This window comes from Bubalus bubalis, chromosome 15, assembly GCF_019923935.1.
Source record: "Bubalus bubalis isolate 160015118507 breed Murrah chromosome 15, NDDB_SH_1, whole genome shotgun sequence".
Taxonomy (NCBI): Eukaryota; Metazoa; Chordata; class Mammalia; order Artiodactyla; family Bovidae; genus Bubalus; species Bubalus bubalis.
In genome coordinates this window covers 71,763,831-71,777,504 of record NC_059171.1, presented here as the reverse complement: position 1 = coordinate 71,777,504, position 13,674 = coordinate 71,763,831, and the positions used below count along the sequence as shown (strand labels likewise).

Sequence of the window (13,674 nt, the reverse complement as noted above, 5' to 3'; positions counted from 1 at the left end):
AAAGCTGGTGTCGGTCACATGAATACTTCCCTGTAGTTTAAGGGAACCCCTAGTTTCTCATTCTGGCAGCTCATACAGAAGTCTTTCTGATGTTTCTCCTGTTTGTTTCACTCTTATTCTGACCATGTGTTCGGTCAACAGGTGTCACTGAGCACCTATGAAGCATATTGTGTTATCCTGTCATGATGGCATTACTGAGTCTTAGACACAAATCACATCTGCCTTCAAGAATGAGATGAAACCAGTCAGCCAGGCCCCTCTTTGCAGTCACCCCTGCTCATCCTTTTCTCTGCCAGACTGTCCTTTTTCTCTTGCAATGCCACCTCCTTCCAGGAAGCATTCCTTGATTGAATCTGCCCCTCTGTCACCATTCAGCAAATACTGCCATATGCCTAGGGGAAGGCAATGGCACCCCACTCCAGTACTCTTGCCTGGAAAATCCCATGGACGGAGGAGCCTGGTAGGCTGCAGTCCATGGTGTTGCTAGGAGTCGGACACAACTGAGCAACTTCACTTTCACTTTTCACTTTCATGCATTGGAGAAGGAAATGGCAACCCACTCCAGTGTTCTTGCCTGGAGAATCCCAGGGACGGAGGAGCCTGGTGGGCTGCCGTCTGTAGGGTCGCACAGAGTTGGACACGACTGAAACGACATAGCAGCAGCAGCCATATGCCTGTTGCATGTCAGTCCCTGGACAATGGCTTTGGGGGTCAAGATCAGAGATTTAGAGGAGAGTTTAAGTCATGGTTCCTGTCCCAGAGGAACTTCTCATATGGAACATAATCATGGGAGCAATGTTAGCCTTTGGATGAGGAGGTTTCCAGTATGTACCTGCAGTATTGTGTTAGGCTTCCCTGGTGGCTCAGTGGTAAAGAATCTGTTTGCCAATACAGGAGACACAAGTTCAATTCCTGATCCGGGAAAATCCCACATGCCACAGAACGTCTTAGCCCATGTACCACAACTGCTGAGCCTGTGCTCTGGAGCCCGGGGGTGTAGCCCCCGCTTGATGAAGCTACAGAAAATCCTGTGTAGCAGTGAAGATGCAGCACAGCCAAAAGTAAAATAAGTGAATAAATTTTAGAAAAGTATTGTATTATTGAGGGCTTCCCTTGTGGCTCAGCTGGTAAAGAATCCACCTGCAATGCAGGAGACTTGGGTTCGATCCCTGGGTTGGGAAGATCCCCTAGAAAGGCTACCCACTCCAGTATTCTGGCTTGGAGGATTCCATGGACTGTATAGTCCATAGGGTGCAAAGAGTCAGCCACGACTGAGCGACTTTAGCTTCACTTCACTTCATTGTATTATTGGGACTTCCCTGGGGTCCAGTGGTTAAGATTACGTGCTGCCAATGCAGTTGGTGTGGGTTTGATCCCTGGTCAGGGAACTAAGATGCCACACGCTGTGGGGCACTGCTGAAAGATTTTTTTAAAGGTATTGTGTTATTATGCTATGTCTGTTATTCATTTGGGTTTCCAGTGGTGAAGAATTCACCTGCCAATGCAGGAGGCGCAGGCTTGATCCCTGGGTCAGGAAGATGCCCTGGAGAAGGAAATGACACCCCACTCCAGTATTCTTGCCTGGGAAATCTCATGGACAGAGGAGCCTGGCAGGCTCCAGTCCATGGGGTCACAAGGAGTCGGACATGACTGAGTGACTGAGCACACACGCATATTATTCATTTATTAAATGTATCACTCATTTACTCTTCAACTGTGTATCTAGTCCTAGAAACTGGAACCCTTGTGCACTGTTGGTGGGTTTGTAAGATGGTGCAGTCTCTGTGGAAAACAGCGTGGCAGTTCTTCAAAAATTAAAACTAGAATTACTGTATGACCCAGCAGATCCACCTCTGGGTGTGTATATATATATCCAAAAGAATTGAGGTCCCAAAGAGATGCTTGAACATCCATGTTCACGGCAGCCTTATTCACCCTTATTCAGCCATCAATAGCTGAATGGATAAACAAAATGTCATATGTACATATAATGGAATATTATCCAACCTTAAAACGGAAGAAAATTCTGATACATGCTGTGACATGGATGAATCTTGAGGACGTCATGCTAAGTGAAATAAACCAGTCTCAAAAAGACAAATGCTGTATGGTTCCACTCATGTGAGGTATCTACAGTAGTCAGATTCACAGAAATAGAAAGTGGAATGGTGGTTGCCCAGGGCTGGAGGGAGGGGGTATGCGGAGTTATTGATAAATCGTGTAGTTTCATTTTTATAGAATGAGATAGTTCTGGAGATCTGCTGTTATAGCAATGTGAATATACTTAACACTGCTGAACTATGTACTTGAAGATGGCTAAAGTGGTAAATTCTGTCATGTTTTTTTTTTTTTTAACCACATAAAATAATAATAAAAAAAATGTATCCAGTCTTTTTTCCCTTTCTTGTATGTGCAGTTGTGTCGAATTCTTTGTGATCCTATGGACTGTAGCCCTCCAGCCTTCTCTGCCCATGGGATTTCCCAGGCAAGAATACTGGAGTGATTGCCTTTTCCACCTCCAGGAGATCTTCCTGATCCAGGGATTGAACCCATGTCTCCTGCATTATGCTAGCTGTTGTTATTATTTTTTCAGTTATTATTTAACCTGTCAAAGCTGTTGTCTCCTCTCGAAGACGGGGCTCATATCGCAGCTGTGCTTCTCACTGCGGGAAACTGGCAAAGCGTGAGCACAAGCGAAGGTGGAAGAGTGCCTGGTGCCCACGCAAGCCCTTCATGGTGCCCTGTGGGCACCGGGCAGTGGGGGCTTCCTGCAGGGGGATGAATACCTTTCCACGCAAAGTCCTTTCCATCCCATTTCCCTTTTTCTTGGGCAGGACGGAGGCCAGGCCTTGGTCGTGGCCCCCCTGACTGTCCCCTGCAGCAGGATGACCAGCTGCAGGAGCCACGTCTACGGCACTGGCCTTGCTGAGAAGCCAACAAGTCGGGACCCTGGGCTGCTGACGTCCTTTCTACTTGTGGGTTGTCACTGGAGGGGAGTTTATCCATCATACCTCTGCTGACATCTTTGTGTGATGGCCACATCTGAAGAGTATTAGTTCTCTGGCACTGTCCAGTTGCTCAGTCGTGTCTGACTCTTTGTCACCCCGTGGACTGCAGCATGCCGGGCTTCCATGTCCTTCAGCATCTCCCAAAGTTTGCTCAAACTCACGTCCGTCGAGTCGGAATTGCCATCCAACCATCTCATCCTCTGTCGTCCCCTTCTCTTCCTGCCTTCAGTCTTTCCCAGTGTCCAGCTTTTTCTACTGAGAGCACATTCTCCGGCAGGAGGTCCCAGTGCTGCTTGCCGTGGATGCACTTGGACATTCGTGGACTTGTGGGCACCCTCGCAGCGTGTAGGGCACCATCAGTGTCTTCTGCCATCCGCATTTTCCAGAAGAAGACACAGTCTCACTGAAGTGAAGCTCATGGCCTGGGGTCGCACAGCAGTTAGCGGGGAGAATCCGTGCTGAATGGAAGCTTTCCTACTCCAAAGACTGTCCTCTTTCCAGCGCTTGGGAAATTCCCCCAGCACAGGGCTGCCTGCTGCTCCTTCTCCTACGCAGCGAGCCCGGGGGGCAGCCACACAGATGGCTCTGTGCTCAGTGTGCTTGCTGATGGTAAACACGCAATTGTTTGCAGGGACCTGCATCATACTGTTAAAACAGTTGGTAGCACAACAGACCCTAGGCACCCGCAGACTTCACACACCGCGCTTGCAGTTTTTCCCAGGGGACCCCAGGAAATGTGTAAATTTTGAGGTGGCACAGACTGAGTTGGACCTGCTTCTGCGTTGTGTGGGGAGCAGGCACTGTGGTGAATGAGGCCCCTTGCACACAGTTCTGAAGCTTACTCGGTGGTTCTCTTCTCAGCTCCCTGAGCTTGTTTCCCTGGCATTCACGTATGTTAATATTCACACAATTCTCAGGATGCAACATTTTAAGATTCTGAGAAGTTATTATTCACCTGCAGTGCATTGGGTCCTATGGCACCCAGCACTTTTTCTCATTGCCCAGGAGGTAGTTTGGTTAAGGTCTGATTCTCTTAACCACGGGCTCTAAGCAGAGCCTGGGTCTATTTTGCTGTGTGTGTGTGTGTGTGTGTGTGTGTGTGTGTGCGCGCGCGCGCGTGCATGCTCAGTTGCTCAGTCATGCCCAACTCTTTTGCAACCCCATGGACTTTATAGCCCACTGGGCTCCTCTGTCCATGGACTTTTCCAGGCAAGAATACTGGAGTGGGTTGCCATTTCCTCCAGGAGATCATCCCGACTTAGGGATCGTACCCTCATCTCTTTTGTCTCCTGCATTGGTAGGTGGATTCTTTACCACTTGCCACCTTTGCTGACCATTATTACATCCTTGGCACTTAGCTTAACAAACATTTTTTCAGTCATTGAATGGAGGGATTTTCCAACAGGTGACTCTCATTTACAGGAAGCTCTTGCCAATGGGACATGGCATGCAGTAGGCACTTGCTCATTGTTTGTGAGGCAGGTCCTACATTTTGTTCACACCCAGATTAGGTCACTTGTGAGAGTTTATTCTGTCGTCTGTATCCCTGTCCCCCGGCACCTACTTGACTGCGGTCTCAGACTACCCAACCTGGCCTCCTGACTGTGGCCTAGTGTGCAGCCCACCCAGAAACATGATCTAAGACATGAACACAGTCATCATGAGTTTATAATCCAGCCAGACAGTGTACTCAGTAGATTTCCCTGTGCTATACCTTAGGTTCTTAGTTATCTGTCTTATTTATAGTCTTGTGTATATGTCAATCCCAATCTCTCAGTTTATCCCTCCCTACCCTGTTAAACCCTGGTAACCATAAGTTTGTTTTCTACATCTGTGATTCTATTTCTGTTTTGTAGATAAGTTCATTTGTACCCTTTTGTTATTTTTTTAGATTCCACTATAAGTGATATCATATGATAATTGCCTTTCTTTGTCTGACTTACTTCTCTCAGTATGACAATCTCTAGGTCCATCCATGTTGCTGCAGATAGCATTCTTTCTTTCTTTTTTATGGCTGAGTAATATTCCATTGTATATATGTACCACATCTTCTTTATCCATTCCTCTGTTGATGGACATTTAGGCTGCTTCCATGTCCTGGCTATTGAAAACAGTGCTGCTTTGAACATTGGGGTGCATGTATCTTTTTGAACTATGGTTTTCCCCAGGTATATGCCCAGGAGTGGGAGTGCTGGTTCAGACAGTAGCTCTATTTTTAGTTTTTTAAGGAACCTCCACAGTGTTCTCCATAGTGACTGTACCAATTTGCATGCCCACCAACAGTGTAGGAGGGTTCCCTTTTCTGGAGAAAGCTGCTTGAAGGAAAAGGCATTTTGAGTGGGGATAGACAAGCTAGGCTTCCAGTAGATAAGAGGAAGATTGGTAGAAATATGTACTCAGGCTATTTCCTTTCCGTCCCTGGTTTTCTAACTCTGATTTCTACAAAACAGGAAAGAGTCTCATCAGTAAATAGGAAAAGTGTTTGCTGGATGTTATGGGAACAAAGAAAACTGTCCAAACTGTAGTCAGCTGCAGGCGACTCCAGTTCACAACATCCTCCATAAAAGGATATGAATCTCCACATCGGTGAAGTCACTTCTGTTGAATAAAACTCAACACCTATTTGGAGATTGGCAGTAAAGAAGGGCTGAGGTCCCCAATGACTTATGTCCCTGTTTCTGCCTGGCGTGCAGTAATCGCTGTCTGGAATGACATGCTGTGGGACACAAAATAGAATTTCAATGGAAAAAGCAGAAATGTGGGTGGATAAAAATTAAGATGCTTGATGGTAATGAATTCTGGTTCACTCTGGCAGGTACTTGCTCTAAATCTTTCTTCACTGGTGGCAGGGGGAAATGAGAGGCTATGGAGAAGAGCAAGGGGGTTGATAACACACGTTCATTCACTCCTCTGGTGTGTATGTATCGAGCATCTAGTTACGGACGCTGTGTGTTCCCAGCCTGTATCCTTGAGCGCACCCTGGAAGGTCCTGCAGACAGTGCCTGTTCCACGGAACGGCTTCCATCTCTCTGTGAGGCAATTCCCTGGCTGTACTTGGCCAGGGAGGCATGGAGTTTATGCATAAATATCTCAGCTTCCTTACCCCTGGGAGGCAATTTTGAGGTGTGTTCCCATCTCTCATGGGGTCCCCAGTGGGCTTGGGCTCCAGGTGCTAAAGTAGTAAGCGCCTGACCTCATGTAAAGTTCCCTAACCTGTGAGTTTCAGATTCCTGTAGGATGGTTGTGTGAATTAAACAAGATGATACTATTACTACCACTACTACTAGTTACTGTTTGGCTTGGTGCTTGAACTTCAATTATCCCAGTTTTAAAGAGGAAGAAACTGAAGTATGAAAGAATAAATGACAGAGGCACAATCTGAGTTCTAATCCAGATGCGCTTGTTCTAAGGGGCCAACTTTTAGTTATAAACCAAACTGTTAGAGTACAAGGTCTAGCAAGGAAATTGCCATTATTATTATTACTAGCAAGTGCCCAGCATATAGTTGGTGCTGCATTTATTTGTGGAGTTAAAAAAAAAAAAAGAATGTCAGTAAAAAAAGAAAAGAAAAAAAAGTGAGCACCAGTCTTTGAATGGAGTCAGAATTCTGGATCAAAAAATATTTGTGATTAGATGAAACATAAAAGAGGGGGTAGGGATTCTCCAGCAGGTCAGTGATCGGACTCTGCTTTCCCTGCCATGGCCCAAGTTCAGTCCCTGGTTATGGAGCTAAGATCTTGCAAGCTGTTCATTGTGGCCAAAAAAAAAAAAAGAAATGAATGAATGTTAGTTCCTTGAGATTATGAATTTTTTTATTTTTGGCTTTGTCTTCCCTGCCAAAGAGTGGTAGGTCCAAAACAAATATTCCTTGAATGAATGAATATGGATTTTTTTTTAAAGTTGCTGATATTTCCCTAGTTATTTGACTTACAAAAACCAGTCCCAGAAAGGAAACAGCCTTAAAAATATTCTTCTCTCTAGGTGTTGGGATACTGAAATATTTTATTTTCATGCCTTATTATTTTTCATGATGGACTTGGATTACTTTATAACTGGAAAGAAATAATCTCTGTTTGAAGAAACAATCAGTCTCAAAGCATAAATGGTTTCAGAGCCGCGTGAGTGTGACACTGACCTATACGCAGATGCTAACCTAATTCGAGTGAGCTCAGAGTCGAGGAAGCAGGATGTGAGCTGACTTTGGTGTCAAAGCAGTTTCACACACCATCTCTCTGGGGGTTCATGCCAGTCTAGTGACGTAGGTCAGGCCAGGATGCATGTGAGTGCTAAGGCGCTTCAGTCGTGTCTGACTCTTTGCGACGCTATGGACTGTAGCCCACCAGGCTCCTCTGTCCAGGGCATTCTGCAGACAAGAATACTGGAGTATGCCATCCTCCAGGGGATCTTCCTGACCCAGGTATCAAACCCACATCTCTTGTGTCTCCTTCTGCATTGCAGGTGGTTTCTTTACTGCTGAACCAGGCTAGGAAAGTGACCTCATTTCACAAACAAGAGACCTGACAGCCAAAGAAGCTCACTGACCAGGACAAAGCTCTGTTTTGGGGCCTAGCTGGCTTGGGACTCAAGGCATTTAAGTTTAACTCTAATGACCCTTCACTCTGTCCCTGCAGCCCTTTGTGAAGACCCATTCAAGAAAGTGGGACAAGGACAGAGGTGGATTGGTGGGCCAGCGACTCATGTGACAGTGGTCTCTGAGCATCTTTGAGTTCTTTTAAGGAGAAAAAGTCTGATTAGACTTTGTGAGTCAGACAACAACCTGGGTTGGAATCCCAGTTCTGCCAACACACTGTCCTGGACATACTGTTGCGTATCTCTGAGCCTCTGTGTTTCCATCTGTAAAGCTGGCCTGATGTCTGCCCAGCAGGATTGTTGTCAGGGTCAAATTGGCACCCAGCAGGTGTGTTTTCTTCAAGAGGTGGCTTTGCTGATGGTTATCACACCTGTGCTGTCTGTGTGCAGGGCTTTCTCTTTTTTCCAGTCATGTTGATACTCACTGGTGTCCATGAATTAAGTGTTCCCATGTGTATCAGTCAGGTTTTGCTGAGTAACAAAAACCTCAGAACCGCAGTGACTTGCTTGACAGCCAGTGTTTATTTTCACACTCGTGGGTCTGTGGGTCGGTTGTGATTTGGCTGATCTAGGCTGGGCTTGGCTAGCTCAGGCTGGACTTCAGATTGGGTTCCCTGCAGGGTCAAGACTGAAAGGCAGCAGTTGAAAAGGACTAGTGAAACCACCGCCCCTCGTGGTGCATCACAGAGGGCAAGGGATAGACTTGGGAGCAGTACATTGTCGCTTCTGTCCGAATTCTGTTGTAAATGAGTCATCAGTGGGCCAGTCTAGAATCCAGTGAGAAAGAACAAAAGAACCACCAACCACCACGGTGGGAAGGACTGCAGAGTCACATGCTGAAGGGCAGGGATGTATAATTGAAATTCAGATTGAGAGTGAAGAATAGGAGAAATGATCCAGCCTAGACACTGCCTTAATTGTTTGCTTGAGTGGAGCAAGGAAAGCAAAGGAAAGGTTAAGACGAGAGGTGGGCTGGGAGAGGCTCTGATCATTTATGCCAGTACAGGGTCTTGTTTTTCATGTACATATAGCATGTTAAGTTGTGGTCAGGAGGTGAATGTTATGGAAGATCATGCTCTGTGATTCTGGGGGGCAGTATATGTTTATGCTATGCCTGTACCTCACTGCCTTGATTATTCCAGCTTTGTAGTAGGTTTTATTTAATTCCTTTTTTTGGGCTGTGCTAGGTCTTTGTTGCTGCACATGGACTTTTTCTAGTTTCATAGCAGGGTCCACTCTCTGTTTTGGTGCTTGGGCTTCTCATTGCGGTGGATTCTCTTGTTGCAGAATACAGACTCTTGTGAGCTCAGTAGTTGTGGCTCACGGGCTTATTTGCCCTACAGCATGTGTAATCTTCCTGAACCAGGGGTCGAACCCATGTCCCCTGCATTGGCAGGGGCGTTCTTAACCACTGGACCACCAGGGGAGTCCTGTAGGACACTTTGAAATTGGGAAATGTGAGTCCTCCAGATGGTTTTGGCTTTCCTGAGTTCATTGCTTTTCCATATCAATTTTAGGATAAGACTGTCAATTCGCCATCTAATTTAAATGTATGACTCAAAGTTCAGGAAGTCAATCACCATTGGCATCTAAAGTTGAAGAACGTGGTTTGATCATTTATCCAACAAATATTTATTAATACTGTGCTGGACACCACTGGGTGGTCTGGCGATACAACCAGAAAATCCAAACATTATCTTTGTGTACTCACATGACTTACTATCAAAGCAGATGTTAATCAGTTCTCATGTGAATAATGTAGAGTTAAAAACTGAGATAAATTCTGTGAGCTAATCTAGAGGAGTAGGAAGAGTTTCCCTGAGGAAGTAAGATTTAAAGAAGTACAGGAGTTAACTAGGCAGAGTCAATGAGGAAGCCTTATAGGCAGAGGGAACAGCAGGCGCAAAAGACCTGAGGTTGGAGGACTGTGGCAAGTTGTAGGATTTGAAAGAAGGTTGGGTGGTTGCAGCAGTGTGCCAGCTGCCTGGGTGGACAAGGTGAGGTCAGGGAGGAGGTGGGTAGGAGTCTGAGTATGTTAAATGATATATATATATTTTTAATTTTTTTTAGGGAGCTCTTTTTGCTTTTATTTATTTTAAAACAATTTTGGCTGTACCACATGTCATGTGGGATCTTAGTTTCCCAACCAGGTATAGAACCCATGCTCCCTGCAGTGGAAGTACAGAGTCTTAACCACTGGGCCACCAGGGGAGTTCCTGTCGATTGATTTTTATCTGGAAGCACTGAGAAGCCATTAAAGAATGTCAAGCTGTAGATGAAGAGATGACACGATCAGATTTGTATTTTAAATTATTTTGAATGTTGTGTTAAGTTGCTTCAGTCATGTCCAACTCTTTGCGAGCCTATGGCCTGTAGCCCACCAGGCTCCTCTGTCCGTGGGATTCTCCAGGCAAGAATAATGGAGTGGGTTGCCATGCCCTCCTCCACGGGATCTCCCCTACCCAGGGATCAAATCTGCGTCTCCAGAGTCTCTGGATTGAGTAGGATTGATTATACGTCGATGGTGATTGGGGCTGGGCAGTGGGGATCTCTTCTGTTGTGTCTGTATAAAAGTCTGCACAGTAAAACATAAAAAGGAAAAAGATTGTCCTGGCTTTAGTGTAGGGGATCAGATTTCAGAAGGAGAAATGGTGACGAGGGGAGACCAGTTTGGAGGTAGTTGTAGGTATAGTCGCCCAGGTTGAGAATGATGGAGTCTGGTCCAGGGCTGTGCCGGTGGAGACGGAGAGGGACAGGCCGAAAAATACCTAGGAAGAGACACGTGACTTAGGGCTGGGTTGGATACAGGAGTAATGGAGATGCTGCTTCAAGTGTGTCCCTGGGTTTCTGGCCCCAGATGAAGTTACGACTCTGAACTAGGGATCACTGGAGAAGAATCAAGCAGGTCCTTTGACTTCTCTTGTTTTCACACCCCCCACCTCTGTTTCCCCTCCATTCCAAAAATATTGAAGCTGTTCCCTTATGTAACACTTTTAATCCCAGACTTCCTGTGCTCTGTGCACTCAGCAATTAATTAAGCTTTGGTATGCATGAATTAATTAAAATCCTGTCTCCGGTTCAGAGGGGCTGTCCTGAAATATAGAGATTCATGTATATATCTACCTTCTTCTTGGGTTGATTGCCTTGGCTGGGGGAAATTTTCTACTTCCCCATGGGCACACAGCTGTGGCTGTCTGTCTGTCTGTCTGCTGTACCTGTCAGCACAATTTAATTTCATGTTTCGGAGCCCAGGTCTGGAGATGTTAATGACTTGTAAATTGCTCTCCAACGTAGAGCTAGAAATAGAATGCAAGAAGGATTCCAGAGCACTTGCGCACATTTACTGATGGAGATGTCAGCCCCAAAGTGGATTGCTGAAACAGTGGTTTCCCAGCTGTCTTCCTTCCCATTCCTGGATGGCCACTGTGGAGTGGGAATATTCCTAACAAGGGTGCTGGCCTCCAGATGAAATCACGTGTTGGTCTGAGACAATGTCTTCTGTCTAAGCCCTGCTGTATGACTCTTGTCACCTTTTTTATTGTCCCCCCCCGATCCAGGTAATTTTCTGATGTGACGGCTGAGACATGAGATCTTCAGCCTCCAGGCTCTCCAGTTTTTCATCAAGAGATTCGCTATGGAATCGGTGAGTGGTCCAAAGAGCCCAGCCTGGGAAATGTGGAGGGATGCTTTTGGGAGGTTGAAATGCAGAATTTGACCAGACTCAAGCCCTGGAACCTGCAAGAGACACCACGAGCGTGGATGTTAGTGGCAACCAGATCTTTGGCATTTGTAGAACTGCAGGCTTTTTGATGTGTCTCCTGTGTGCAGTGGGAAAGGTGGTGTGGCACCTGAATGAAGTCAGGAATGATAACAGAACAGCACTGTCGACACTAATAAGTGCTGGTGTAGCCGAGTGGCTCTTTAAAGATACTATTTCATTCAGTCCCCCTGATAATCCTACCAGGAAGGGTTTACCACATTCACTTCACAGAGAGACAACTTGCCTGACTGGATTTTTCTTTTTTAATTGGAGTATAATTGCTTTACAATGTTGTGTTAGTTTCTGTTGTACAACAAAGTGAATCATTTCTATGTATACGTGTATCCCCTCCCTCTCGGCACTCCCTCCGACCCTGCTAGGTCATCGCGGAGCACTGAGCTGAGCTCTCTGTGCTGTGCAGCAGGTCCCACTAGCTCTCTGCTTTGCATATGGTAACGCATATCTGCCAGTGCTGCTCTCAGTTTGTCCTCTGCTCCTCGCCCCACCTCCGACCCCCCACTCCCTCCTTTCCGTGTCCACATGTCTCTTCTCTACCCCTGTCTCTCTATTCCTGTCCTGGAAATAAGTCCATTTTTCTAGATTCCACATATATGTGTTAATATATGATATTTTTCCTCTTTCTGATTGACTTTACTCTGTATGACAGACTCTAGCTCCATTGACATCTCAGCTGATGACTCAATTTCGTTCCTTTTTATGGCCGAGGCTCAGAGGTTAAAGCGTCTGCCTGGAATGCGGGAGACCCGGGTTCGATCCCTGGGTCGGGAAGATCCCCTGGAGAAGGAAAATGGCACCCCACTCCAGTATTCTTGCCTAGAGAATCCCATGGAGGGAGGAGCCTGGTGGGCTACAGTCCATGGAGTTGCAAAGAGTCGGACACGACTGAGCGACTTCACTTTCTTTCTTTCTTTCTAATGACTCATTGGAAAAGACTCTGATGGTGGGAGGGATTGGGGGCAGGAGGAGAAGGGGACGACAGAGGATGAGATGGCTGGATGGCATCACCGACTCGATGGACCTGAGTTTGAGTGAGCTCTGGGAGTTGGTGATGGACAGGGAGGCCTGGCGTGCTGCAGTTCATGGGGTCTCAAAAAGTCGGACATGACTGAGCAACTGAACTGAACTGAATATTCCATTGTGTATATATATACCATATCCTTCCTGGTTGGATTTGAAACCAATTTTCCTGATTCCAAGTCTCGTCTTTTTCCTCTTGCAGTGTGCCTCTTGTAGAGGTATGATTTGCCCTGTTTTGCAGCTGGGTCTACTGGGGCCTGGCATAGAGGCACATGGTAGAATCTTAAGGCGTCTGACTTCAATGGGTGGAGGTTTGTGTTGGTGGATGATAAAAAAAATTAGACTAGACAGTCTGTGAAGAGCCATGAAGAATAAGCAGAGAAAACTGAAAGAGTCCAAGAATCTTCAAGTTGCCAGGGTGAATCAACATGGGGTCCACCTGCTATGATTGGCATATCCCAGAAGTCAGCCTAGTGGTAGAAAGACTATGGGTGCTGGACAGGTGGTTGAATCCTTGCTCTGCCCCCATCTTGCTGGGATCTTAGGCAAGCCACTAACTTTCTCTGTTCTTTTTTCTTATCTATGAAATCTGGGTAATAATATGTATGTTTCAGGTTTTTGTGAGATTAGGAAAAAAGGTCTACAAGAAAGTATCTCATATAACATAAGGGCATAGAGCATTGTAATTATTCCAGTTTTTAAGATGGAAGTCATATTTAAGGATAATTAGACAAGAGTTCCCTGAGTGTGGAGGAGAAGTTAGAGGCTGGAGGCAGGGAGGCCAACTTAAGAGGCTTTCATGTGACCCAGACACGAAGTAATGGGGACTGTTGTTACCACCTTCTAGGATAAATGAGACTTTGCCTGCTGATTTTCATAGTTTGACTATTATAGAATTATGTTTTATTCTGTTTTGTTTTATAAATCAAGAATCCAACGCAAAAGTGACATTAGTTTTGTAGATATCTGTTTAGGTGATTTAATTACCAAACCAAACCTGAGTCTGCTCACCCAACACACAGCAAAGTTAATCTGTTGACACCAGGTTGTGGCGAAGGAAAGTACAGCTTTTATTGCAGGGCACCAAGCAAGGAGAATGGGCTTGAGATCTGAACTCGGGAGGGAGAGGGCCACAGGGTGTGTGATCAGTTTGTGCGTGGTTCTCTGATTGGCTGCTGGTGAGGTAACAGGGTGGTGTTTTGGGAATCTCATCTATCAACCTTTTGCTTCCAGCCCCAGTCTAGGGTACACATGTTAGTGGTCAGCCCGCAGTTAACG

The 13,674-nt window shown here is 46.0% G+C and overlaps 1 protein-coding gene across 4 annotated transcripts in view; it reads left to right on the top strand.

The window, feature by feature from the left end:
- Positions 1-13,674, top strand: part of ASAP1 (ArfGAP with SH3 domain, ankyrin repeat and PH domain 1) — a 339,709-nt gene that overhangs the window by 20,755 nt on the left and 305,280 nt on the right. The window contains exon 2 of one of the 4 annotated variants that reach the window (XM_044928834.1): positions 11,156-11,241. The exons of 2 other annotated variants lie outside the window; for them this stretch is intronic. In XM_044928834.1, coding sequence (XP_044784769.1) covers positions 11,183-11,241 — 59 coding nt within the window. In that variant the 5' untranslated portion in view covers positions 11,156-11,182. Of the gene's footprint in view, positions 1-11,155; positions 11,242-13,674 lie in introns of those variants that run through there. One more of the 4 variants, XM_044928840.1, reaches the window with a different exon arrangement.